The 27225-nt window shown below is 43.9% G+C and overlaps 2 protein-coding genes and 1 long non-coding RNA gene across 4 annotated transcripts in view; 1 reads left to right on the forward strand and 2 right to left on the reverse strand.

The window, feature by feature from the left end:
- Positions 1 to 589, reverse strand: part of UBA3 (ubiquitin like modifier activating enzyme 3) — a 34231-nt gene extending 33642 nt beyond the window's left edge. The window contains exons 1-2 of one of the 2 annotated variants that reach the window (XM_018555434.1): positions 520 to 576; positions 390 to 428 (exon numbers count right to left, since the gene is read on the reverse strand). In XM_018555434.1, coding sequence (XP_018410936.1) covers positions 390 to 428; positions 520 to 539 — 59 coding nt within the window. In that variant the 5' untranslated portion in view covers positions 540 to 576. Of the gene's footprint in view, positions 1 to 389; positions 429 to 519 lie in introns of both variants that reach the window. The other variant, XM_018555435.1, reaches the window with a different exon arrangement.
- A 492-nt stretch (positions 590 to 1081) lies between these two features.
- ARL6IP5 (ADP ribosylation factor like GTPase 6 interacting protein 5) lies at positions 1082 to 11697 on the forward strand. The gene is made up of 3 exons (XM_018555436.1): positions 1082 to 1321; positions 9519 to 9736; positions 11469 to 11697. Exons 1-3 carry the CDS (start codon positions 1146 to 1148, stop codon positions 11639 to 11641), a joined length of 567 nt encoding a protein of 188 aa, XP_018410938.1. The 5' UTR covers positions 1082 to 1145; the 3' UTR covers positions 11642 to 11697.
- Positions 4546 to 11880, reverse strand: LOC108786186. The gene is made up of 3 exons (XR_001941182.1): positions 11701 to 11880; positions 11328 to 11329; positions 4546 to 4556 (listed from the first exon to the last, which is right to left on the reverse strand). It is a non-coding gene; the product is annotated as an uncharacterized LOC108786186 (long non-coding RNA).
- Positions 11881 to 27225: the final 15345 nt, after the last annotated feature.

Below are 27225 nucleotides of genomic sequence, written 5' to 3' on the forward strand. Positions count from 1 at the left end.
GGCCCTGACTGAATGTGCTGCACTATACTGTCAATGTTGGGTCTTCTATGTCATTTGTTTATTTGTATTCCTTTCAAAAACTTTCCAATAAAAATACTGAATAAAAATAAAAACAACAAAGTGACAATTTTGGCACACATTTTACTTTAGGTGGACATGCCCTCAAAAAAAAAAAAAAAAAAAGGAAGAAACAAAAGTTGCAATCTACGTTCCAGTGAAGCCCCATTGGACAATATTATCTGCTCCTCAATGTGGTGATGGTCTACAGGTCACGTGACTGACAGGTCGCCCCACCTCTCCCCCCATGGCCTTTGTATGAAGGGGTTGGGGATGGGTTAGGGGGGATTCCTCTGTCCATGTTCTAACATCTCCCCTGAGCCAGCACTAACTTGTCAGAGAGCTCTTCTATCCGCCTTCTTTTCTTCTCCCTAAAAAGAGAGAGAGAGAATAAAAGAAGGGTCTCACCCTCCCGGCCTGTGACACAGAGGAGACCCTAGCTGGACACACACGGATACTCACGGCTCTTCAGCATCCGCCATATTCGCCTCAGCCTTTCACTTCCCACAGTGCACCGGGACTCGGGGGGCGGGGCCAGCGCTGACAGACTGTAAACTGTCTTCAGCGCCTTTTTTTTAAAAATAACTTTATTAAAAACATGAATACTGAGCAACAATGTATTTATTACAGCGCAGTGCGGTCATTGTTTTCTATCTCCTCCTCTATTGTCCTTTTTTTGTCATTCAATGTATATAAATAGATGTATTATTTAAAGTCTATTTATCATTAAATGTACTTCTTATCAGCGCTGCCTTCCTCCTGAAATATTTACATTTTGCAGTTCCAGGTTTTTGGTTCAGTCTTGCAAAGTAAAATAGTGGTGAATACTAATGTTTTGCTGAATATTTTGAATTATACGTGTATTGCCAGCATTAGCAGCTTGATTTTATGAGCTGTTGCTGACAGGTTCTCTTTAATTTGACAACCACAACATGGCGACTTGCGCTAACACACCGACCTCTGGTGTTCATTGGAAGTACTGGCGCTGACAGCTGGCGCATGCGCACTGGGCAGTGGAATGAAGTCATTGGGCTGCGGATGGGCTGGGTGCGCCTGCGCAGAACATCCAACTAGACAGCTGTAGAAACATGGACGTCCAGGTGGCTCCTCTCCGGGCCTGGGATGACTTCTTCCCCGGCACTGATCGCTTCTCCCGCCCCGACCTCAAAGACATCTCCAAATGGAACAACAGGGTGGTCAGCAACCTGCTCTACTACCAGACCAACTACATGGCCCTGGTGGCTGCCGTCTTCTGCCTGGTGGGGTGAGTCAGTGCATGATGCAGCACAGAGGGATCCCATGACAGCTCAGCATCAGATACAGGCAGTCTGGGGGACTACAAGACTCAGCATAGACTCTACACGTCCTGAATCACATGCAGGCAGTCTGGGGGACTACAAGGCTCAGCATTGACTCTGCAGGGACAGGATCAGATACAGGCAGCCTGGGGGACTACAAGGCTCAGCATAGACTCTGCAGGTCCTGGATTAGATGAGGATGCCTGGGGGACTACAAGGCTCAGCATGGACTTTGTAGGTCCTGGATCAGAAACAGGCAGCTAGGGTACTACAAGGCCCAGCGTGGACTGTTCCGTGTACAGGATCAGAAACAGGCAGCTAGGGTACTACAAGGCTCAACATGGAACTCAGGGCCTCAATCAGGTACATGCAGCCTGGAAGACTGCAAGGCTCAGCATGTGTAGGTCCATGATCAGACACATGCAGCCAGGGGACTACAAGGCTCAGCATGAACTGTTCAGAGCTAGCATCAAATACAGGTAGCCAAGGCCTCAGGTGGACTACAAGGCTCAGCATCCGGTCTGCAGAGGACTACATAGCGCAGCATGAGACTGTGCCCATCCAGGATCAGCTACAGGCAGCTGAGGGACTACAGGGCTAAGCATGGGCTGTCCATGTCCACAATCCACTACAGGCAGCTGGGGTCTCAGGGGGACTACAAGATTCAGCATGGACAGTGGAGGTGATGTAATATAGGCTATTTATAGGACACTGGAAATAGAGCAATTTTCTATCACAACAGATAAGTGTGAAATGAGAAGAAAATAGTTGCCATGAGCAACCACTCCAGTCCGACTCCAACATTCTTAGCAGCAATCTTCATAACTTAGACCCCGAGAGCCGCTGCCGCCTGTCGCTGAGAGCCGGGGCTGGCCGGGTGTAACATAATGAGCAATATTCTGAGTCTCCGGTCACATGATTAGCACCAAAGGGGGGAAATTTATAAAGCAGCACATGCAACTTTCAGCAAACATTCACTGGAGTATCATTTAAATCCCATGCACCAGGAAGATTCACTGGCAGTGAATGTTTAGAGCAGTGTCCGATTCACTGCTTTATAAATACACTCTGGAAATGTTTGCTTTTTTCCCCCCCTCTAGGGCAGTGTGCTGGTATCATGTTATGTGCCCCTTGTTACCTTTAATGCTATTTTTAATTGCTGCCCCCTAGAGATGGTCCTTCATATGAACGGTGTGCGTACGCGAGCGCTCTATGTACCGCCATGTTTCATGTGCTGCGTGGATTGAACTGACGCAATGTGAATAACAGCCGCCAGTTATCATGTTCTGTGGCTGGAGTCCCCAGCTGGTGGTTGGAATGAGTAATCCAGATGTCAGTTCTCAGCGACGCTTTACTGATTGCTGGGAGCATCTCGGCCTATTTTAGGTGCCGTCAGCAATGCGTCGCTGGGAATCGCTGACTGGCGAATGAACGTAGATCGAGGCAGCTCAATAGAAGCCTTTATAGCAAGTATAGAATGGTGGAGGGGCTGACAGGCTCCTTTTTCACACGTGTCTTCCGTCACTCCAATTGTTTAAACAGGGATTAGACCAAGGGTGGGCAACTCTGGCCCTCCAGCTGTGCTTTAACTACAACTCCCAACATGCCTCTAGGAGTCATTCCTGTAACTCAGTCTTGCAATGACTCATGGGACTTGTAGTTCCACAACAGCTGGAGGGCCGGAGTTGCCCTCCCCTGAATTAGATCAAAAATGGCCTGCAATGTACCCCTCTGGGAGGCCGCATGTAAACGGATGTGCACCTGTTTACGTCCGGGTCTGTTCAGGTTCGTAGGCCCGTACACAATGGTTTGAATTTATAAAAAATGGAGCAGGCGGAATCTGGAGCAGTTGCCCCTTCTCCAGTCTCAAGGGCAGCCAGCACACCCACCTGCTTCCCTGCCCCCCCCCCTTCTTTAAGACACCCCTGAGTATCATGGCATTGATTGGCTGTCCAGTGTGCAGGATTTATGAGCTCGGATTGTTACCCGAGACACGTTCAGTTCCTTAGCACTGAGCAGCTGTTCTGTGGCACTTCAGTTCCCTGCAGCAGTTTCACTGAACGCTTCGGAAGCAAAATGGCAGAGGAGGATATTTATGACTAATAAATACAATTTTTCAAGGAATATTTGCCGTGCTCGTCCATCAAAACATTAAATTGTACGTTCCCACGCTGAATTGATTCCCTCCATCGGGGTTCAGGAACCCTTCTCCAGCGCTGCCATGTGTGCCCACAGTTAAAATGGACACCGGTGCTCTGTCCCCACCTTCTCCATCACTCTCGCCACTCTGCATCCACATTCACTTCCGCTGCGAGTGCTAAGTTAGCAGTGCTGAGTGACTTAACTCGCCTCTGCTGGCTCTGCAGTGTGGCAGAGGTGCTAATTACTTGGATGGAAATTAAAATCATCTCCTAGGGATATAAAAACGTCCTGCACGTCCACTTCAGGGAGCATGCTTTGCATTTTCAGCTGCTGATTACCAGATGCAATTTTCAATCAGGCTTGCACTGGCTGTTGAAATGAAAGATGAGGGTTACTGATATTTCTTACTGGACTTTCTTCTTTTTAGCTCTAACAGTGTCATGTTTCTGGTCTGGGATTGGGTGGGAGGGAAAGGGGGGTATGCAGAATACAAATGCATATTCTAGATTGTGATTGGGGCTCCACAGAGGCATACAGAAGTGGAGTCTCGTGCTTTAGGGCAGAGGAGCTGTACAGCAAGGAAGGTGAACTGGCTGAATAAAAGATTGGAGGACTTGCTATGCCCATTCACACTTGTGCGTTGTGCAAACGCACCACCAACTTGTGCTGCCGCCAGGCATGACAATGCAGTTGCTCCATGTGTGCTATTTATTGCGAATGGCACCCCAAAGCATTGTACATTAAAGTCCAACGCACAATCCATATACAGTGAATTAAGCAATTCCCCATTGCGAGTGTTGCGGGTCAGGGTTCTGTTTCCATGGCAACCCTTCCCAGTCCTACAATCTCCCTCCATTGTTGGCTGAGAGGGTGGATCTTCACGTGTTCCACCAGGGGGCGCTGAATCTGGGAACACCGTCTGGTGTCCTGGATAGTCCATGTTTGATTCCTTAGCTGCCCTTACCCCTTCGTCAGCCTATCCGACGAGAAGTTTTAGATCTGTACTCTGTGCCATTTACAGCCATGACCCTTCAGCTTAGCACTTTTCTTATCTTCCATCTGTTGGTAGTAGGAGATTCACCCTGGCTGACTCATACATCCCATCCTGCGTGGCTCAAAATGAGCTTCTAGTAAAGCTGAACTCCTGGCACAAAAACTGTCATTGAAATATATTCCTCAATAGCCACAAAGGATATCAATCCACTTTGTGTGCACCAAGTGCCTTACAAACCCAGATGTTACCTTATAAATGTAGCAGTGACATCATCACTGTACTGTATATAGCCTGTGCAGGGAGTAGAGTGGTGGGAGGAGCCAACAGGCTTATCCCTGTCCATCCCTCTCCCATTAGCACATTGTGGCAGACTTGCCTGCCAAAGAGATCCCCTCCAGTGCTGTGTGCCTCCCTCGCTGGGGCTTCCATCTTTAACCCGGTGGTCTGCTTGTGTCCCCGGGCCCTGATGGTGCCACTCGCACGGATGCTAACAGGGGTTACTTTCTCTTGGCATGCACAGCTTGTGCACTGAGCTGAACATGCACGGCTCCGTGTACAGGACCAAAAAAAAAATGTTGACAGGCAGGAAGGTACTTTCATGGAAGAAGGGACTGCAGAGTTTGAGTCAATGCAGGGATGGGGGAGCTGAGCTGCTGAGTCACTGCTGGGGATGAGGGAGTTGAGCTTCTGAGTCATTGCTGAAAAGGGAGAGCTGAGCTGCTGAGTCACCGCTAGTAGGGGGGAGCAGAGCCATTGTTGAAAAGGGGAGCTGAGCTGCTGAATCACTGCTAGGAGGGGGGAGCAGAGCCATTGTTGGAAAGGGGGAGCTGAGCTGTTGAGTCACTGCTTGGATGGGGGGAACTAAGCTGCCGAGTGTAAGGGGGAGGAGAGCTGCTGAGTCACTGCTAGGAGGGGGGAGCAGGGGAGCAGAGCCATTGTTGAAAAGGGAGCGCTGAGCTGCTGGATCACAGCTGCTATGGGGCAACAGAGCTGCTGAGTCACTGCTGGGAGGGGCTAATAAGATAGGCTGAGCTCAACATGGATGACTTCAGCACCTGTGCTGTGATTTTTAACGATGAATGGGTTCACAGTGCCTGCAGCTACAGAGGTCAGGTAGGGCTTGTTCTAAAGCTTATGTACTGCCTGTTAGGAATATGGAAATACTTACAAAAATGTCCATAACCAAGCCACTATTACACTTTAAGGAATACATAAATGGTTGTTTTTCTTTGTTTTTTTTTAGTTTAGGTTTAAAAAAATTCATCAAGTTTTATTGCTACAAAACCACAAAAAGAATCTGTCCTGTAGCTGCGATCTCACATGTGTGGCGGCTGGTTTATTGGTGGGGCTGCAACACTGGTATGTCCATTCACCCTCCATCTGTTATGGCCCCTCGATACAAATATTGCAAATGAATAATAATAGAAATACCCTCTTCTGAGGTCCGGATCTGGAGCTTTATACAATGTAAGTTTGTACGTTGTCAGGACCTCCTGAGTCACAGAACTCTTAAACCCGAGTGTTGTTTGGGCAGCTTAGAAATGGATGCGATCAATATTTACTGGCAGAGCGAGGGAATCCTGGAATGCCATTTGTGATCCCTGCCGGTGTTCTTTATCTGGACGCTAATACTTCTAGAAGAGCTTTCCCCGGACAATGAGAGCTGCCAGTGGCAAGGTTCCGCAGATGGCAGCTGAATGTAAATATAGCAGGTAGTGGGCTGGTGCAATAGCCAGCCTGCTATTGGCCATTTCAAATTGCAATAACAGGCTGGCTTTTGCACCCGTCACTGCTTGCTGGGCCCTCCTCCCAGCGTGGAGGAGAGACCTAGGGGATCCAACCAACTAATCGATAATGAGAATAGTTGACAACTATTCTCATAGCTTATTATTGATCAATTAGTTGGTTGCAACCCTAGTCAGAGTATTACTTTGTTTTTGCCCAAGCACTTACAGGCATCATGTTCGCATACAGCTCCATCTTTTTGAGTTCCATTTCCCTGAACTTCCTGTCCAGTACAAGATCACAAGGGACAAAGCAGTTTTCAGAAGCCATCCATCTACTAACTTAAAGAAAGGAGAGCAGAGGACTGGGTTGGCTTGCTGTGCCTGTGTGTTTGTGGAGTCACACACAGCCTAACTAGCACACACAAGGGTGTCTCCATAGGACCCTTCAAAGGAAAGAAGCCACCCTAAAACAGAATATCCGTGTTCATGGTACCAGTTGATTCTGCAGGAAGCAGAAACTTTTAAAGGAGAACTATGAGATGAGTGCTTTTCACTCACCTCATAGTTCTAGCCGACCTGTGACAATGAGACTGTCACAGGTCGGCTCAGTAGATCGGGAAGTGAGCGACACATAACGGCGTATTCGCTCACCTCTCGGTCCTGTCACGGCTCTCTGCCGTGACCGGGGGAGGGGCTGGATTCCCCCCTCCCCGCTTCGATCTGCCAGTGCTGACTGGCGTAACGGACGGGGGAGGGGGCGGGTACAGCTGGCTCTGCCTCTAGATAGGCAGAGCCAACTGTCACTCACGCAGCTGGGCGGATCCCGACGTCTAAGTCGGGATCCGCTCCGGCTGCGGCTTTGCAGTATACCGCGAGCTGTAGCTCGCGTTATACTGAGCGTAGGGTAACGGGAGGACGCTAGTTTGTGTCCTCCCGTTACCCTAAGGAGAACTATGGGGGAAAAACACTGACCCCATAGTTCTCCTTTAAACATCAAGTAGCGGCATCGATTGCAAGTGATTTTCATCAACATTTACAATAGCATAATAACCTTTTGACTTTAATATCACTTTAAATTCCCTTATTTATGGGTACAAAGGAGTCATTGCTTTGTAGAGTATAAGGGTTCAGTACAAGAACTGCATGCTGAAAGCTCTGAGCTCTTGACTTTGATTTTCTTGCTGTGATTACTGGGTGTTGGTTCTGGTCTCCGCACATCTGCTAACATTCAGTTCCTGCGGCTTTGAACTTATTCACTTTTTCCAGGCCGGCAGAAGTAGCTATTTGTGAGCTAAATATAACCCGGCGCTCATTAATTCCCACCTCTGCCGCGCTGGACGCAAGAGTTGGAGGCGGCCACGTTCTCTTCGTGTTGCAAGAGGGGAAAGAAAGACTGACCACAGCAGGTGGAGGGCTAAATTGGACATTTCAAATGATACGGGTATTGCTCTGATGGATCAGGGCTGATTGGGTAACTAGCAAGTGTCACCAAGTCATCGTTTGCAAAGCATTCTGGGAGTGGTGACACAACTAAATCGATAATATCTATATTATTATAGTACATACATACATACATACATAAATAAATACATACATACATACATACATACCAGAGTTTAGAGTAGAAAAGACACTTGTTAGGTTTAGCCAACTTCGAGGATCGGGTGAGTATAACTTTTTTTTTTGCCCCTAGAACAAAATGAGCACTTATTAACCCTTGCAGTGCGGGGGTTAATAAAAGAAAAATTCCTGGAGTCCCTCTTTAAACCATGCTTGTAACAAATTTAGATCTAACTTTAGATAAGGTTAAAAAAACACAAATTAATTAATAAGACTCGACAGAGCACAAATATCCTCCTCACTCTCTCCAAAACTAAAATGAAAACAAAATTATTAGGAGTCGCACCCTGTTGTGCATCTAAAGCCTTTTTTTTTTTTGTGAGTGGGGAACATTAGAACCTCAGTCAGGTTGTACTTCTGCCTTTGTCCCCGCTGGGGAAATTTGGATGGCCGTGCACGTCCTGAGTCCCCATTTACACCACATCCAGAGCGTTCCGGCACGGTTCCATGCCAAGAACGCTCTGGATCACATAAAGCAAGCCTCCTGCGTTCTGTGGCGCGAGGGGGCGTGTGGTGCTATTCATGATAATTGCACTGCAGACACAACTCCCACCCGCAGTGCGATCACCTGCACCAAAACCCATGGTACAGCAATGGCCTGCGTTCTGGTGCGGTCGCAAAAAAAAGTGCATGCACATTGCTGTACCACACATTCTGGTGCGGAATATCGCAATGCAGGAGGCATGTCTGCAGTGCCACTGACATGAATGGCACCACGCCCCTTCCTGCCCCAGAACGCAGGAGGCTTGCTTTATGTGATCCAGTGCGTTCTGGGCACAGAACCGTGCCGAAACGCACTGGATATGGTGTGAACGGGCCCCATACGGCATGCATGCCCCTAGAAAAGACCCAATCTTGGGGGGGACAGGTGATGCGTGTAATTGTGTGTTCCCTGTGGGAGGATGCGGCTGCACGCAATTACACTCGAATCTGCACGTCCTGCAGACAGCATGAGTCTACAGGTGGCCATACACTCTACAACCATCGCAAGACCTTAGTCTTGCGATGGTTGTACAGGGATTAAAAAAACGTACGATCTGCCTATCTTGGACAGGCAGATCGCACTCTCGATCATCGCAAGCCCGCCCCCCTGAGGGGCGGGCTTCCGATGACCGCAATGCTGAACGGTCAGTGTGCGCGTGCGCACACCGGCCGGTTCGGCATTTGTCTTCCGAGCACCGTTCTAACCAGCCGAGAATCGTACGATTCCCGGCTGGTGTTCGAACATGCTGGTTCGACGGAAGATGTGCGACCGTACAGTAGAAACGGTCGCACGTCTCCGTTTACACTGATCGATTCTCGTACGATCGCGGGATTTCCCGCGATTCTCGTACGAGAATCGAGCAGTGTATGGGCACCTTTAGTGTGGGCACCCGCATGTAATTACATGCTACTGCATCTTCCATAGGGAAGAACAGGCTGCTGCATGCAGTTAAACGCATCACCTGTCCCTTTCGGGATTGGGACTTTTTACGGGCGTGCACACCGTAGGGGCCCGTTCCCACCATATCCAGTCCGTTCCGGCACGCCTGCCTGAATGAGCCTTAATGATGGATGTTAATTATTTTTTGATAAACTGATCATGTTCTCCTATGTATATAATATAACCTATATATTACAAATACACAATTATTTAGAAAATAACATATTTTGGCTTTTCTGCCTCTTATTGTATTTCAGCTTTTTAAGTCCTTTCAACATGCTCCTGGGAGGCACGGTGGTGACTTTGGTCTTCTTGGCGTTCGTGTGGACCTCGCACAACAAGGATTTTGTCAGGAAATTTAAGAAGCAATACCCGACCGTGTTTGTCATGTCCATCATGCTGTGCAGCTACTTTGTCATATCCATGTGCGGGGGCGTCATGGTTTTTGTATTTGGAATTTCTTTGCCACTTTTGTGTAAGTTTTCTGCATTTGCTGTCAGATGTGTGCTTATTCATTTGTACAGTTTAAAGCGACACTAAGCTCCGGAGTTAAATCTTAAAAATACTTTCAAGTGCCTTAAAGGAGAACTATGGGGTTAGGCCTTTTCCCCATAGTTCTCCTAAGGGTAACGGGAGGACATAAACTAGCGTCCTCCCGTGACCCAAAGCTCAGTATACCGCGCGCTACAGCTGAGACGCCGCAGGATCCCGACAATTATGTCTGGATCCACCCAGCTGTGTGAGTGACAGCTGGCTCTGCCTATCTAGAGGCAGAGCCAGCTGTACCCTCCCCCGTCCGTTCTGCCAGTCAGCGCTGGAGGATGGGAGGGGGGAATCCAGTCCCTCCCCTGTCACGGCTCTCTGCCGGCACAGGATTGAGAAGTGAGCGAGCGCCGGTATGTGTTCGCTCACTTCCCAAACTACTGAGCCGACCTGTGACAGTTTCATTATCACAGGTCGGCTCAGATTATGAGGCTGAGTGAATATCAATTGAGTGAAAAATAATTCTCCTTTTAACTATTAACAAAAATGTATCATCTGTGTATCACTGGGCTGTAGATCCTCGGATCATCTCTTAATTGGTGCTGACACTGTCCTTCCTTCTGGAGGGGGGCTACTTTTGGTCCCTGTGTGTGTTGTAAAGTAGCCACCACTCTAAGCTCTCTCCCATGATAGTTTACAAACTACGGTTTAGTTTACTAATTTTGTATTGAGATTGTAGTCCATCACAGAAGTGTGCTTGGATCGGTGGCTACTTTACAACACACACCGGGACCATGGTGAACAAAAGTAGCCACCCTCCAGAAGGAAGGACATTGTCACCACCAATTCAGAGATGATTTGAGGATCTACAGCCGAGTGATACACAAATAAAATACATTGTTGTTAATAGTTAGGGTACTTGAATGCATTTTTAAGATTTAACTCCTGAGTTTAGTGTCACTTTAAAGCCCAGCTGAACTTTAGGTCTCATTCACATAGGGTGATCTGGGATTCCTGCAGCAGGAATCCTAGCTGTCCCCGTTCAGATGCAGCCACTATGGCCATTCAAGTTAATGACAGGGTTACAGCGTCCGCATCTGTAAGCGGCAGTCCACGTGTAATGTACATGGTATGATTTACATGTAGTTTCGAATAGACGACTGTTGCTGGATGCATCTGTTCTGCGTCCAATAACAGTCATCTATTCAAAACCACATGTAATCGTACCATGTACGGTTACATGCGGACTGCCGTCTACCTACAGATGCTGTCACCCGGTCATTAACAGATTGAGCAGGGGGCATTCTGCTGCTGTTTCTTCACTGTCCAATCACAGGCTAGAGGCACGGAGGTGACCAGGCTGTAATGCATAACTGCAGTGGAAAAAAGTCAGGCCACCAACCCGTCTCTGTTGTATGTAACTCTTCAGAGTGAATGGACAGAAAAGCAAACCTTTTTGCAGTTAAACGTGTTCCCATATTTGTATTTCGACTGTTTTATTTATCTGTTTGCCTGGAGTTCATTTTAAGTATCAGTTGTGATAGACGTGTACCTTTTACACCTAGAGACAGATGTAATCTAACATCTAACCAGGCAAGCTGTTTGGGTCAGACTTGGTCTCTTTTGGCTTCGTATAGAATTCTCCTTCCATTGCCTTCTCCTAGTTCTAAATTGATTTGTGGGTTGCCAATTTTGTTAAGTTTCCTTCTCCTTTTCCTCCTCAGTGATGTTTATCCATGCCTCCCTGAGGCTCCGTAACATGAAGAACAAGATCGAGAATAAGATTGAGGGCGCCGGACTTAAGAAGACTCCGATGGGGATCGTACTTGACGCTCTCGAACAGCAGGAGGAAACCTTTTCGAAAATAGCCGACTCCTTCATTAAATTGAAGGAATAGTATGAACGGTCTTGTCGGAACCCCCAGATAGTCAAACTTTCCGCCACTTACCCGCTGACTTTGTTTTATTTTGGTTCAGTTGTGTATACCGGCAGCAGCACCTCACTGCCATATATGTTATTCCCCAAATTTACTGTCAGACAATCTGACATGATGCTGTTTGTATTTTAGAGGTGTGACGAAGCATTCAGGCTGCACTGTCTCCGATAAGGTCGTTTGCCTCGCCGTATCACTTCTTTATAGAGCCCAAACTGACACTAGCCGGGCTTCACCACTTCACTCCTCGCCACCGCTCTCTGCAATCCGCTGACTTGTACTTTTGTGTGGTCTTAGGAATCTGGGGGACCACTGCCCCACTCTTAGAGTTACCCCTAATGTTACAGTATGATTAGACGTGAAAAGTGTTAAGATTCCTTTACACGGCATTTGCTTTGGTCGCTGTAAAATGACCGCCATGCCTCTTTTTTTTTTTTTTCCCTGCGGGATGACGTGGCCCCGGATATATGGGTTTAATTTGTCCCTCCGTTTTTGCTTTGTGTTCATATTATTACATTGAAGATTGCTTTGTTTTGTAACTGTCTTTAAATATTAATAGCTTTATAACTTATATGTTGTTATTACTCCTTTTCTTGGACTAAGGATAGAACGTCATTGGCACTTGGTGCAAGGTATCATAAATTCTTATGGATGAGGGGGGGGGAAATAAATTCTTTGAGAATTCAGGAGTAAGACCAGTTTGTCCACTTAACAGCATCAAAATACATGATCCGCTTATTCTTTAGATTCCCTCTTCCCCCATGTAAAAATGCATTGGTAAACATTCCAAAAAGTAAAGAAGTAATAGACTTGCCTTATACCCCGACCTCCCCCTACCAGCACTGAGGTCAGTGTAACTGCTGAGTTCCTTGGAAAAGAAGGACCCCAAATCTCAGCAGAGTGCAGGAGCGGCTTCTAGTGAGATTTGGGATCCTGAAGTTTACCAAAATCTCACCGGAGAGACTACAACAGGCAGAAGATGAGTAAGTTAAGTATACTTTGTGGTTTTTTTTTTTTATGTTTAATGCCTTGTTTTTACATGGGGGTGGGGGGGTCTAAAGAATAAGCGGACCTTTAACTTTAATGCAAGGTTCACTGTTATGGCCAGGGAACAAGTTTTTCAACTGTCTACATTAGCAAAGGCTCAAAGGTTTAGCACCCGCTGTCATATATTTTGTCACATAATGGCACGCTGGCGACCTAGATATGCTATAGGAAGCACACCCAAAATGTACCAAAGCTGTTGTAGAATGGACTTTCGAATTAAGACAACACTGAGACTGCATGCCTAGCTCTTAGCGCAGCTGCTGTAAGCAGTTGGCCTCATTGTCAGAGGTATCTTAGGAATTATCTGTGTTGTTAATGGCAACTGACCAGTTTCCCCATTATTTAAAAGGAAACTAAGCTGGCTGGTTGCTGTAGGCAGCACAGAGAGTACTTCATTCACATTTGGCTCTCCTTTTGCATGCTTGTTTTTTGCTTAACATTTACATTGGCACGTTGAATGGCTCTGCATGCGTGTCATCGCTGAGAGCTTAGGGTCACAACTGTCCGTCTTACCAGTTGTCATGTAATGCCTCCATTTATTGAGCTGCTTGGCTCAGTGTTCTGAGACAGTGGTCCTCCAACGAGACGGACAGTTGTACGCTGAGTTTGGTCCCACATATTGGGGCCTGCAAGCCCTTATAAAGAGGTTTTCCCATTTTAATCATAATGTTTTACATATATGTATGTAAACCCAATTACTAAAATCTCATATAAGCTATAACATGCTAAAGTAATTTTCATAACATTTAAATCTGCAGCTTTCATTAAAATAATCCCTGGTAGACCTGCCAATGACCCCAAGAGGTTCCAGCCATGTTCTTTTAGGTCATGTGACTTCAACCAGAGTTTGGTCATTGGCCTTACATGCTTCATATCTTGCTTACTTTATTAGCAAATGCTGAATTTGCACCAAGCTGATAATTAGCGGGTAGTAGTTTGTGTTGGTCATCCTTTACCTGTATATGCTTTAAATATTTTATAAAGTTTTATAACTGAATAGTCTTAATTGATAAGTGCACCTTTTAAATGTAAGTTTTAAAATGGTGAGCTGATTTGCAGCAAATACCTAATGTTAATTATATTTCCTGTCCCTCCCCAAGACAGGAGGCAAGTTTTGTAATAGAGGGGGTGTATTCGTTGCATTCTTCTGGTCCCTGAAGCCCTTTCCGCTGGCTATATACTGGTAGATTTTCATATGAATGTTCATATGACAAACTCATCAGAACGTTTAATAATGCCATCAGACTTGACGAACGTTGTTCAAATTGTCATTTGATTTTAATATTCAATTTTGGAATCCTATGGACTTTCTCGTATGAAAACCACGTTCACAGTTAGAATTTAGTACCTATGAGGCAAAAATCTCCATCCAGCTCTTTCAATATTTTATTTTCTTGTCACAGAGGTCAAAATCGATAATCAATTCGACCCCAATAACTATTAGAGAATTAGAAGTATGTTACGAAAACTATTTTTTTACTAGTGTATGGCCAGCTTACCCTGATGTTTTAGGTGGCAGGCAATTGCTGAGCCTAATTCTCATATCTCCTATATAAACCCTACCATCTAAAAGTGTACAAAGAACAACCTTGTACATACAGATTTCATATACACGGTGTAAACATCATAAACTCCAATTACTCAATAAAGTGATCCAAAGCTTTCATCCACACATTAATACTATAATAAAACAAAGTCCACAAGAAGTGATCCCAAATTCTGAAATAATGTAATAAGGTAATAAAATAAAACTGTAAGCGATCTACAAATATGTGGCATAGGCTTCTTTAAGAAATAAAACACCTCCCGGGTATTCTTGAATCCACTCTGACAAGGAAATCCGTGTGTGTGTGATATAATAGGAGGAATAAGAGGAACCCTGCAATTTTGTATTGCAATTTTTGTATATTGGTTTATATATTTAGAAATAGGTTGGAGCACAGAAGATTATTATACTATATATGCAGCAAAATAAGCTTCCTCCCATCTCCGAGACTAGTTGAGCTCTTGCAATCCTCCAAAACATTTGGGCAGAAAGAAAGATAATGAATTTAAAAGATTTGTGAAACATTAAATGACTATTTCAAACTTTTTTTTTTTAAGGTGTACTTATTCTTTAATATTATGCTATTCGTGTTTCTGCTTTTGTTTTGCACTTCTTTCATGAAAATGACTTGCAACAGAGTGATTAGAGAGGAAAAAAAAAACTATGCAAACCCCTTTGTGTCCTGTTTTAATCTTGCAGTCCAGCTTTGCTGTTTGTCCGCTTTTTTCTTTTTGCACTAAACAGAGATATGATATGACCTCTGTTACACTCCATCCTGTCTAGTCGAACTCTAGCTATTGCGTGACTAGGCACTCAGTTCTGAGATACCATCCCATTGTCATTGCTTGGCAGATTGAAGTAAAGCCACCCAGGCCGCTGTCATAGAGAACTGTTGTGTGTGCATGGTCATTGTTCAGTACCACTGGTCATGTGGCATGGTCGGTTCTGGTCATTGAGCATGGTCATTGTGCAGTATCACTGGTCATTGAGCATGGTCATTGTGCAGTACCACTGGTTATGTGGCATGGTCGGTTCTGGTCATGGTAGAACTGGTCATTGAGCATGGTCATTGTGCAGTACCACTGGTCATGGTAGAACTGGTCATTGTGCAGTACCAGATGGTCACCTTTTGGAACTCCCAAGCCTGGTAGTATCCAGAGCTACAAGAATGTAGGAAACGGCCCTTCTGTGCAATAGAAGATTCACAAGCATTTTGTATATTTAAATTTGCTGCTATGTGATCAGGCAAACCATAAATAGGCAACCAATTGGATTTCAGTTGACTGAAATTCGGGAAAACTCTCTGATTTAGGTTACAATAGGATGCAGTCCCATTGATTGGGCCTTATATATGGCTGTTGTGGTTACTACACTGTGCATTTCATCATTGTTCCATATGCTGCTTTCTATCATCACAGATTGGCTGCTGCACATTCTTGCATTTTATTCGGATAGCAATAACTCCGGGCAACAATTTGGTGAATGCTAAAACCTGGAGTGGCAGGGTTGCCTACACTGGTCTGCATTGTCCACCGTATCTGTGTAAGCCACTGCTGCTTTGCAAGATTGCCCAATGTCACATTATGGTCACATGATGCTATTGGGCAGGAAATATCAGAGCCATTGCAGCCTGTCATTCTCATCCTTCACCACTCAGTCACTATACAGCTTTTCTAGACTATACTGGCTGGCCTCATATTTTTGTCTGAACCGGTTCTTTTTACTTGGTATGGTGCATTACAGCTATGACTGGGTGATAAGAGAAACCCTGAGCAGATGGGCAACATTGCCAAAAGCAGAACCTTCCACTTACCTCTGTGGAATCGCTCCCTCGCTGGCCCCAAACACTGCCGAATCTCACTTCACTTGCAAAGGGCCATCTTGCTGGTCCCTATAGCAAAGGAGCAATTCCATAGAGATTGGCAGGAAGTCTCGCTGGCGATTTCCCACCAGCATCAAGATCACCCTTGTTGTGACATGACCCTTAGGGTGCATCCCATGTCTTCATTTGGCAGCATTCACACTTGCAATTGGAGCCATCTCATGAATTGCTCCATGAGACTTGTGAACAGCTGCCATTCGCATGTAATCAGGCACATCGCAATTACATGCATAAGATCTCCCCTGCACACAAACAGTATTTCAAAGCTTCACTTCTAATTCCGACTGGGTTGGTCCTTGACAGAAAACTAATTTCTGATTGGTTGCTACACACCCCACCCTGCGCATTGCAGTCCAGATGTTCCCATCCATGGCGGCAGTTCCTGAGCGGGCTTTGTCTTCTTATCTCTGTGTTTAGGGGGCAGACATACAATTTGCACTTGATTGTATGATTTGTTTACAGACAGACGACGGAGAACCGAGTTTACATGCCAGGTATTGCTTGTTAAACCCGTCAATGCCTTTTAATGCAAACACCTTTCTAGTGGCTGTGTGATGTTATAAAGACGCATTTATTTAATAAATATCCTTCCTGTGTCAGTACTCATTGCTTGCAAGCGGCTTCGTTTTTTTTTTTGACACGTGACTGGATGCAATAAAAGATTTTGTTGCAACCTTTGCTTCCTCCATATTGTGGTCCTTCCCATCATGCTTGAGATGCTATAAAATGATGTATTGTGATCAAATCATATATTGTGCATGACTATGAACCACTCTTGTGACCTGTAAGTATTAAATCATACTCGTGCTGTGTCTATTTTAATGCTGGGCTCTCCAGTGGCGCATGTTCTCCTTGCGTTCACTCCCCTGACACTCATTTGACTGCCGGTAGGGAAGAGCAATGCGCAGTACTTCCTGGTATAGAGAATCATGTGACTTTCCATTTCCTTCCACTTCAGAGCACCAGAGTTAAATGAATGGCTGCTAAGGCACCCGGTGTTGTCACATGGGGGTGAGGAGAGAGTCCTTAGGCCGGTGGAAGGAGGCGCTAAAGGAAATCGGATTTTAAGCTGAACTCCAGGCAGCACGCTAAATACACATACAAGTTGCTATTTAACCTGCCAAAGCCTTTCTCTTTCTGTCCACCTAGGCCTGAGATTTACACAGCTCTGTCACACAGCACAATAGTGTCTGCCTGAGCAGCAGACCTGATTTTTCTAACCTGAAGTTAAGTAGCACTCACAGGTCTACAGGTTTTGTTCCTCGCCCCAGGCGTTGACTGGACAGTAAAAGGAGAAGCAGTAGATCTCATCTCTGTCATGCCTTCTCCTGCTGTTGTCATGTTCCAACTGAATGGCTCCTCCCTTTTCCAGTCTAAGCTTGGCTGCACAGGGACTGCAAAGGTCTAATATCAAGTCAAATTCAGATTAATTTTTTTTGCATTAAAAACATGATGTATTGATGAATAAACAGCTTTATTCATTCTTATATCTGGCTGGAGCTTTAAAGTTGACTTGTTGCTTAGCCCTGCACAGCAAAGCACAGGTTCTCTTTAAAGTCGTATTTTAAGACAAAGAAAAATGATGCAGCAAAACAATGTTACTATTCAGAAATCGTTTATTGTTCTGACCAGGGGCGTAACTAGAAATCACAGGTGCCCCATAGTTTTGTATGGTGAAGAGCCCACCTGAGAGTGACCCTGCAGAGCCCACCATAGACTCTCTATAGTGGGCTCTGCAGAGTCTCATGACTTTATTCTTTATTTGCAGTAAGTGAATTGTGTCCTCAAGCTGATTGCACTCAAATATCTTAGAAGACTATAGCACAAATGTTTCCCACTTTACTGACCTGTCTACAGAATTGTGAATTCGGCGGGCTGCAGCATTTTGACATTTGTGTTACTTTTACTAATTCAAAAATTAAACCGTACGGTAAAGTTTATACAAAATGTATTTCATGTACCATAAGGTGGCTTAAGAATACTACTCTATTGGTGAACAATGCTCATGTGCAAGTACTAGGGTTAAAGGGAATATTTTGTCCATAGTTACCTACGGAGTCATCTTTCCTAAGCTAACAAAGCGGATCTTGGTTGCTATTAGCAACGCAGGTGTTACTTTTATTCAATCTTTTTTTTTTCTTTATACAAAACCCGTATTACTTTATGCTGCTGGTGTATTCTGGTAACCATCAGCCATGCTAGACTGACATCACTTCCTTATCTACATACAGCCTGCCACAACCCCAGTGTGTTGTATTTTCTAGGCCTTTAGCCAGGACTGGGGGTAAAGCTTTCCGAATGACCGCAATAGCGACAAAGGGAATGTTGGAATTTTCTGATAATAGTGCGTGTGTAAAGTGTGGTCTTCATGCAGTATTTCACAGACGTGTATGGATTCTTTGGCACTGAGATGCTAATTATCAATAAACAGTCATCTGATGAAACTGAATAGTTTTAGAAGTTTTATTTCATATATGTTCTTGGTGGAAGATGGCTGACCTAATATAGGTAGCTAAGTGGACCTATTCACATTGCACTTGATTGGATACTTATTATTATTTTACTATGGCTGCTTAGTATCTATAGGATTGATTTACTGATGTAATAGAGACTCTTCACTTAGAAAAGTGCGAATCCGGTGCTCAATTCCAAGTGCCAATCACTTATTATACTGTACATAGCAGCATACAAAGGACACAATCTTCTTACATGTTTCAGCCGCGAGCAGCCTTAATCATAGCTATGAAAAATTACAAGCAACGAGTAAGGCTGCTCAAGGCTGAAACGCGTAAACAGATTTTGTTCTTTTGTATGATACTGTCTGTGTATAATAGGTGATTGCAATTTAAGTGCCGGATTAATCGCTTTTGTACCGAGTTTGGAGAGGAAGGGTAACCCTTCCGTGCACTGATGCACCCCTAAGCAAATGATGGACTGGCAGGGTAAAGCAGTTATACATTTTATTCATACACTTGGCAAAGTGAATGTTGACTTTCCAAAGTGAAGGCTTACTGAGCTTAGTAAATAACGTAAAACTGTTTACCTCAACCTCAAGTGTGCGCTTTGTAGAGATTTCCTCTCGCTTCCTGTTGTATCTCTGGGGCAGGAAGTGCAGGAGAAATCAACCCTACAGGACACAGGTAAAAAAAAAAATTATGATAATGAACTGATCATTTTTAACACATCCCTTATTCACTTATCCTAAGCTGAAAAGTTTTGGCTTTACATACACTTTATTTAAAGCTAAACTCCAGGAATAATCTCTTTTTTTAATTTTTTTATTTTAAATGTACAGTGGTCAAGCCGGGTTACATCTAATTCTTCATATCTCACATGCAGAGGGTGGCTGGGGATGCACACATTTAGTGTAGTAGGTTGTGCTACATACAGGCAGCGCTGGTCTCCAGGTGCTGCTCGGCGAATTGCAATCTGTTAACTGAATACAGGAGGCCACTCACTCGATACCTCCCCCATTAATAAATCATTTTGTATTTTCTATCAATGAATGCAAAGCATTCTCTGATAGGACGGGTCAGAGATTGTGACATTATCTGCCCCTCCTCTCTGCCTTGTCTTGCCTTAAAAAAAAAATACAAGAAGTTCTCTGAATGGCGATGTCCCAAGCAAGCAACCCCCTATGTTTAGTTGACAGATAGCAAGTCACTTTAGCAGCACCTGGAAAAGACCAGTGTAGCACAGGCTACTATAGTGAATTACTGCATCCCCAGCAGCCCTTCAGATGTGAGATATGAAGAGTTGGATGTAAACAAGCTGGACCAAAGTAGGTTTTATAATAGTTACAGCTGAAGTCTAGGCATTATCTAATACAGAGGAGGGCAAACTCTAGCCCTCCAGCTGTGGAGAAACTACAAATCCCATGATGCATCTTTCTCTGGGAGTCATGCCTGTGGCTGTGAGAATCTTGCAATGCATCATGGGATTTGTAGTTCCATGACAGCTGGAAGGCCAGAGTTTGCCCACCCCTGACCTAATAATTACCTTTGCAGGTTCTAGTGGTGTCTTCAAATGTCTCTCATCTGGTGCAGGATACAAAAAGAGGAAACAAGATCTCCTTCCTCACTTCTCCATCTTTAGTTCCAAAGAGAGGAAGATCCCAGCACTCCAATAACTCTAAGGCTGGGTTCACACCTAGGCGTATCGAATATGCGCATTTGTCGCGCGATTTGCGTTAAAAAAACGAGGGCTACCTGGTTGTGTGTTTCCCAGGGCTACCTGGCTGTATCCCAATGGATACGCGCGACAAAAACGCCCCAAAGAACCTCCTGTACTTCTTTGGGCGTAGGACATTTTGTAGCGTGTTCATACGGCCTGTAATACGCCCAGGTGTGAACCATACCCATAAGAAAAAAATGGGATTTCGGTGTTTGAGCGTTTTGCAGAGCGTAGGAACGCGCTACAAAACGCCCAGGTTTGAACCGGGCCTAAGAGTATAAAGCAATACCAGCTGAAGTTGTTAAATTGCAGTGGCATTAGTGTCAAGTATTGTTACTTTTTTGCATGCACTTTTGTGACATCCAAACTCATACATTGTAAATAACATGGAGACAACACGGATGTCTGTACTCGCAGTAGCTTGAAACCATTTGTCATTGCTGAACGCACCTGTTGTTCATTTCCCGTGTTTTTCCTGATAAATCCTCTTGGCTGTCACGTTGTGATTTGCCCTCCCGCTCCTCTGCTGATGTTGTAATGTTTAGTGGTGCTTGGTACCAGGCTTATCTGTTCCTGATTCCAATATTGTGCAAGATAAATATGTCTGAATTCTTGTATCATTTTGAATTGATTTGTCTGTTATTCATCACAGACGCACAATGTTAAACTGGACAGCCAACGTGGGCTGTACCAGGCACTGTCATTATAGGTAATGGAAAATTTTATGGACCTTGTATGTGAAAGGTGTCTGGATTTTATTCTTTTTTTTCCCATTTCTTTAGTAATCTGCACCAGAGTTATAGCAGATGATGGCTCGCACAATGCTTACACATGACACTCTATATACTGGTGTAGACAATGTAAAAACCATACACTGACATCATTATAAATATATGTGGTGTACAGAGATCAGCCATAACATTATGACCACCCACCTGATATTTATTGGGTCCCCCTTTTGCCGCCAAAACAGACTTGGCTTATAGGGGCATGGACTCCACTAGACCTCTGAAGGTATGCTGCGGTATCTGGCACCAAGCCGTCAGCAGCAGATCCTTTAAGTCCTGTAAGTTGTGATGTGCGGCTTCCATGGATCGGACTTGTTTTTCCAGGACAGCCCACAGATGCTTTATTGGATTGAGATCTGCAGAATTTAGAGCCCAAGTCAACACCTCAAACTTGTTGTTGTGTTCCTCAAACTGTTCTTGAACCATTTTTGCAGTGTGGCAGGGCGCATTATCCTGCTGAAAGAGGCCACTGCTATCAGGGAATACCGTTTCCATGAAGGGGTGTACTTGGTCAGCAACAATGTTTAGGTCGGTGGTATGTGTCAAAGTAACATCCACATGAATGGCAGGACCCAAGGTCTCCCAGCAGAACATTGCCCAAAGCATCGCACTGCCTCCGTCGGTTTACCTCCTCAGTGGTTATGATGTTATGGCTGATCGGTGTGTATGGTTAGGGCATACAACAAGAGATTTATTTTTTGGGCTAACGGTTTCACAAAAAACACTGCGCACCCCCAAACTCTAATCCCTCACCCTTCCATTTAAAAAATCTTTAAATATAACTTTTTTTAAGGTGTCTTCAATCTGTTCAGATGTCATGGTTTCTCTTTCTCCATTGATGGGTGGATCCCTAATGCTGCAGAGAGCAGTACACATAATGACATGGTGCTGCTCTCTGCAGAACTTTTTTAATTACAGGGCAGCCTTAAGAATGCCCCCCAGAGTGTGGTCCTTGACACCCTAAGCTGACAGGAAGTGGGCTGAATGACGCTGAAGGTCATTCAACCCAGACATTAACTGGAGCCGGGTCACAGAGCAATTACAGCCACAGCTAGAGTTGGGTTAAACTCTCAATCTAACCCCAGTTGGCACAATTCAGAGCCACACAATACACACCAAAGCTTGTGGTGTGGAGGATAAAAGACGATTTGTCCACTATGCATCCAAAACTGACTTGTAGAAGAGCAGGGCAACCTATGTAGGCTCTACAGATATCTGATCCTGGGAACCAGCAATAATGTTCTCCCTTCCCGTTTTGTCTGATGGGATACTGTAGTGCACTGCCATTGACGGATTGTCTCCCCTCTTCTTAATGGGTTGATTGTTATTCAATCACGCAGAGTTTCCAACATCTTTATGTGTGATGACCGAGAGTGTAGTAGTGAATTATCACTGTTATCATAGTCCCTCCAATGGCACCATCCAGTTTTCAGTTTTCCCATACAAAAGGGAAACAGATTTTATAGGGATGTTCAGATACCAAGTACCGTACTCTGTACAAGTACATGTACCGATACTTTTCCAGCTCCAAAATTAGACTAGAGAAAAACTCAAAAGTTAGGAGGCAGCTGTCATTTGTAAGGAGCACACGGAGCTCCTGGGATTTGTACATCTCTGTTTAAATGTATTATTTTATATATATGTGTGATGCACCGATACCATTTTTTCAAGTACAAGTACAGATACATTTTTGTTTTTTGTCATGTGACAGTTTTTCTAAAACAATACAGACTAATGATTTGAGGACAGTGGTGGAGCGCCAGGGCCCAGTCACAGCTGCAACCTCTGCAAGCCTGGTAGTTCTTGTGAAAATGCTAAGTATCGGCCATCGTATCTGAACATCCCTTTACAGTCTTTTTTACAACATAATGCATGAATATGATATATATGGGCTGTGTCTGTTTTTTATCTGACAGCTCTAATGTCACCTCCACATATGAAAGTAGTACAGAGCTTCTTAGGATATGTGATATAGCCTACAGCTGATTATCTCAATTGTGGTTTACCATGAGCAAGTGCAGTAGTGCTATCTGGAGGCTAAAATCCGATATTACATCCCATTCGACCATCTAAAAATCAGAGTAGAAAGTTCATAACATAATAAAAAAAATCCAGAGTTTATTAATTTTACTCATTCATGTACTCAATACACTGACACTTTTCCCACAGCACTTTACAAAGAACCATTCACCTAAGTTGCTGCCCAAAAGGAGCTCTCAGTCTAGCATCCTCCTCCGGGTGTCTTTTTGAATTGTAGAAAGAAACCGACACAAACCCTATGCAGACATTGTCCTTAGCTGGAATAAATCCCAGGACTAGAGTGTTGCAAGGTAACGGTGTTAACCACTTAGCCATTATACTTTCTATCTGCTAGTGAATTCTTGGTTGTATTTGCGTTAAACCTGTTGACCATATTCAATAATCACTGTCGTTTGATGTAAGTACCTATTTCAAGTAGCGGTAAACCCATAACCTGCTTCACACCTTTGCGTTGAGGTTGTGAGTGCATACCATACCATGCAAGCATTAGTACCTCGTGGGCCATTCATGGGATGCAGTAAAGCAATGCACTTGTGGTATAACAATCACAAACACAAAGCAATGCACTACCACATGTTGCTATGTGCTGCATTCCCAAAAGATGGCTTTGTTGCGCATTGGGGTGTGTTGACAGCCCTTTTAAAACGAATGGTCTGACTTACCGCAATGCATGTTAAAGTCGTTTTATTTTGAATGGCCTACAAATGCACCACAATGCAGCAAATTCCAGACCTAAAGGAAATTTGTAAGGCAATACAGGTCTGTCACTACCTACTGAACTTGTGCGTTGCAGTGCCTTCAGGAATGAATGACAGTGGCATGCATTACTGTGCATTGGTTTAACATGTAGAAAAATGTATTGTATTATACCTAAATGCAACACATGGGTGGGAACAGGGCTTTGTAGCCTCTGTCAGAAGCCTTGGTGACAGGGGGACAATGCAGGAACCCTGGGATATAGTGAGAGAATGCTGTCACCCTTTAACAAGAAGGGCCTGAAAAAGGACCTTCATGACAGGAACACAAGGTGTTATTTAGATGAAAGCTGCAGAATTAAAAATCTTGAAAATTACTTTTGCAATTACATTAACACATTATAGCTTATATGAGATATTAGTGATTAGGTTTACATATACTTTAAGCTTTCTTCTGATGATAGTACTAAAATAGAATAACAAGCATGTGAAAATAAACTCTTTGCCCAAGTAATACATACAATGGTTTCCTTTCATACATACAGCGTTTAATAAATTACAATTACTTTTCATTAATACCCCCGGGGTCTCATGTGCATGTTAATTGCAGGACATTTTGAGGCCTTAATATTTTTCCGCCACTAGAGGGGGCAAGATCCTTTCCCGCTGTGCTGGCAGGTCAAAAAAGTATACTTAAAGGTATAGTCCACATTTAAAAAAATGAACATATGTATACACATTAGTGAAACAAAAAAATGTGCATTTAAAAAAAATAAATATATATATGTATATAATGTATATATATATACATTATATATATATTAGCAGTTGAGCCTTCAAAGCTTTGCAAATGCGATCAGTGAATCCTGTGTGCAATGCACAGGCTCCTACATGCTCTTCCCACAGCTCCATATCTATCTGGAGGCACAGATCTTCAGTTATGGGGTTTGAGGAAGTATGACACCACACTTGTACTCCATTGAGATCTAGGAGTCCCTCTGCCATGGTGGCAGATGGGCCCTTTAGTCTTTTCATTCACAAATCCCTTGAATGGATCTGTGAATAGATTACAGCAGTGCGGACAGAGCCACGTACAGCCGTGTTGAATTCAAATGAATACAGAATCTGGTGAGGAGAAGAACCCCGTGATTCCGGTTTGAAGACGGGTGGTTGGGGAATGTAACCATGGTTAATGGTATACCCTAAATATGGACGTAACATGAAACATGGTTCAAAAGTTGGAATATTCCTTTAAAACACCATTTAGCTTCTTGTTGATAATACTTTAGTTACTCTCTCAATATAAACTTTCTAACCCTTAGAAATCTGTCCAAAATGCAGGCATAGCTTAGTTTGAACCCAATCTATTTAATTTCCGACTTCTTCTGAAAACTTGCCTTTCCTTCTCCTAAAACTTTGCTCACCAAGATTTTTAACCTTCTATTTGTTCCTCACGTCGCCTGTTTGTCTTATGTCATACTTGTCCGGGTTTAACCACTAATGTAGCTAATGTAAAGTCACCATGCAGAGTGCTGACTTGAAGGGCCACAGAGAACTATCCAAATCACAAAACAGGATACTTCAGTCTATCTAAAGACTTTTTTTTTGTTTTGGATAGCGTAAGGAATGGTTAGCACCCCGTAACAATATTTTTCGTCATCTGTCCCATTTCAGAGATTTCCATTCACTTTCTTACCTGTAAAAACAACAGGAAGTGAGAAAAATATCTCCAAAGTGAGGCAAGTATAACTATCCCCCATAGATCTCCTATTCCTATTCTGGGGGCAACTTAAAATTTCGGATTCTTCCTCACCTTCAGTCCCAGTGAAATCAGTGAACAGGACAAGTATAGAGGATGAATCTCCATAACAGCGACATAGAAAACATAGAGGTTGGATTTACCTAACGGGGACATGGAAAAGCATTAAAGAACTGATAAGGGTTTTTCAACCCTTACCTACTTAATCCAAAACTTCTAAACAGTTATTTCACCAAATGTACACAGTAAGAAAACATTGTCAGTTTGGGGTTAATGCACATGGGCGCCTGGGGCCATACAATGTTAAATTTCGGGTTTACACCCACGTACAGCTACCCAAAGAAACCAATGGCTGTATGCTGCTGTAGACGAGTAAACACATGCAGGCATAAAGAAGTTTGTTCCTGGATGCAGACGGTCTGTGTCCCGGGCAGTACATCTGTATGCGTGTGTGTATGTGTATGTGTTTATGCAAGTCTTATACACAGCTGCATACTGCCATTGATTTCCATGGGAAGCTTTACACAGCACCTGTGGCTTACAGTTGAGGGAATAAGCCCGAATGTTCCTTGTACGGCCCAAGGAATCATGTACACGTGAAACTCGAAAAATTAGAATATCGTGCAAAAGTTCATTTATTTCACTAATGCAACTTAGCCGTCTACCAGGAGATTTTGGAGCACTTCATGCTTTCTTCCGCAGACGAGCTCTATGAGGATGCTGACTTCATTTTCCAGCAGGACTTGGCACCTGCCCACACTGCCAAAAAGTTTCTGAGATTGTGGATTTGGGGTTTTCATGAGCTGTAAGCCATAATCATCACAATTATGACAAATCACGGCTTGAATTCTCTTGGTTTGTCTGTAATGAGTCTATATCATATATATTAGTTTCACCTTTTAAGTTGCATTAGTGAAATAAATTAACTTTTGCACGATATTCTAATTTTTCGAGTTTCACCTGTATATAAGCTTAATACTGCAACCTTTAGCTGAAAGCATGTTTTGATTTGGACACATTTGCAATTGCTTTCTGTTTTACATGTTAATTATTGTATTTCATGTAACGTTTTGCTACCTTTCTTCATCTAGAGATGAGGCAGCATTTGCAGCTGTTATTGGGGGAATATCTGGGGCTTTTTCCCTGACGATTATTGACGACCAATCACAAGTAGCTGTACAGATTGTTTTTTTAATGTTCTCTTTGGGGATCCAGATATCAGAATATTTCCATTTTATCTGTAAATTATTTACAAAAGTTTTGAAAACTTGGATTTTCTCCTGAGACGGATTTGTGCAGCAATCACACATAGATGCCAATACACCATAAGAGTAGCAAGCAGTGGAAACTATACTTGTGCCGCATAATTCGGACATTTCACCTGTCAAGCAATGCACAAACATCTATTCCAGAACTGGGTTTATTCTTAATGATGCCGCTTTATGCAGGAACCAGCGGCTTTCAGTGACTGTCATTCGCTGTGCAGTGCCTGGATAGATTGATGACGGATATGTGTTAATAATTCACACCATTCGATCTACTATTCATCCAATGTGCTGAGTTGATCCCATTTTACTAGCTAAAGTATCTTCATTGTCTTCACAAGTTTATTGTAAGC

This window comes from Nanorana parkeri, unplaced genomic scaffold (genome assembly GCF_000935625.1).
Source record: "Nanorana parkeri isolate BGI_ZX_2015 unplaced genomic scaffold, ASM93562v1 scaffold196, whole genome shotgun sequence".
In the NCBI taxonomy this organism is placed as follows: domain Eukaryota; kingdom Metazoa; phylum Chordata; class Amphibia; order Anura; family Dicroglossidae; genus Nanorana; species Nanorana parkeri.

Excerpts from the sequence above, each read along its gene's own strand:
- ARL6IP5 (XM_018555436.1), top strand. The coding sequence starts at position 1,146 with ATGGACGTCCAGGTGGCTCCTCTCCGGGCCTGGGATGACTTCTTCCCC. Across the intron at positions 1,322-9,518 it reads GCCGTCTTCTGCCTGGTGGG|CTTTTTAAGTCCTTTCAACA; the intron begins GTGAGTCAGTGC and ends ATTGTATTTCAG. Across the intron at positions 9,737-11,468 it reads AATTTCTTTGCCACTTTTGT|TGATGTTTATCCATGCCTCC; the intron begins GTAAGTTTTCTG and ends TTTCCTCCTCAG.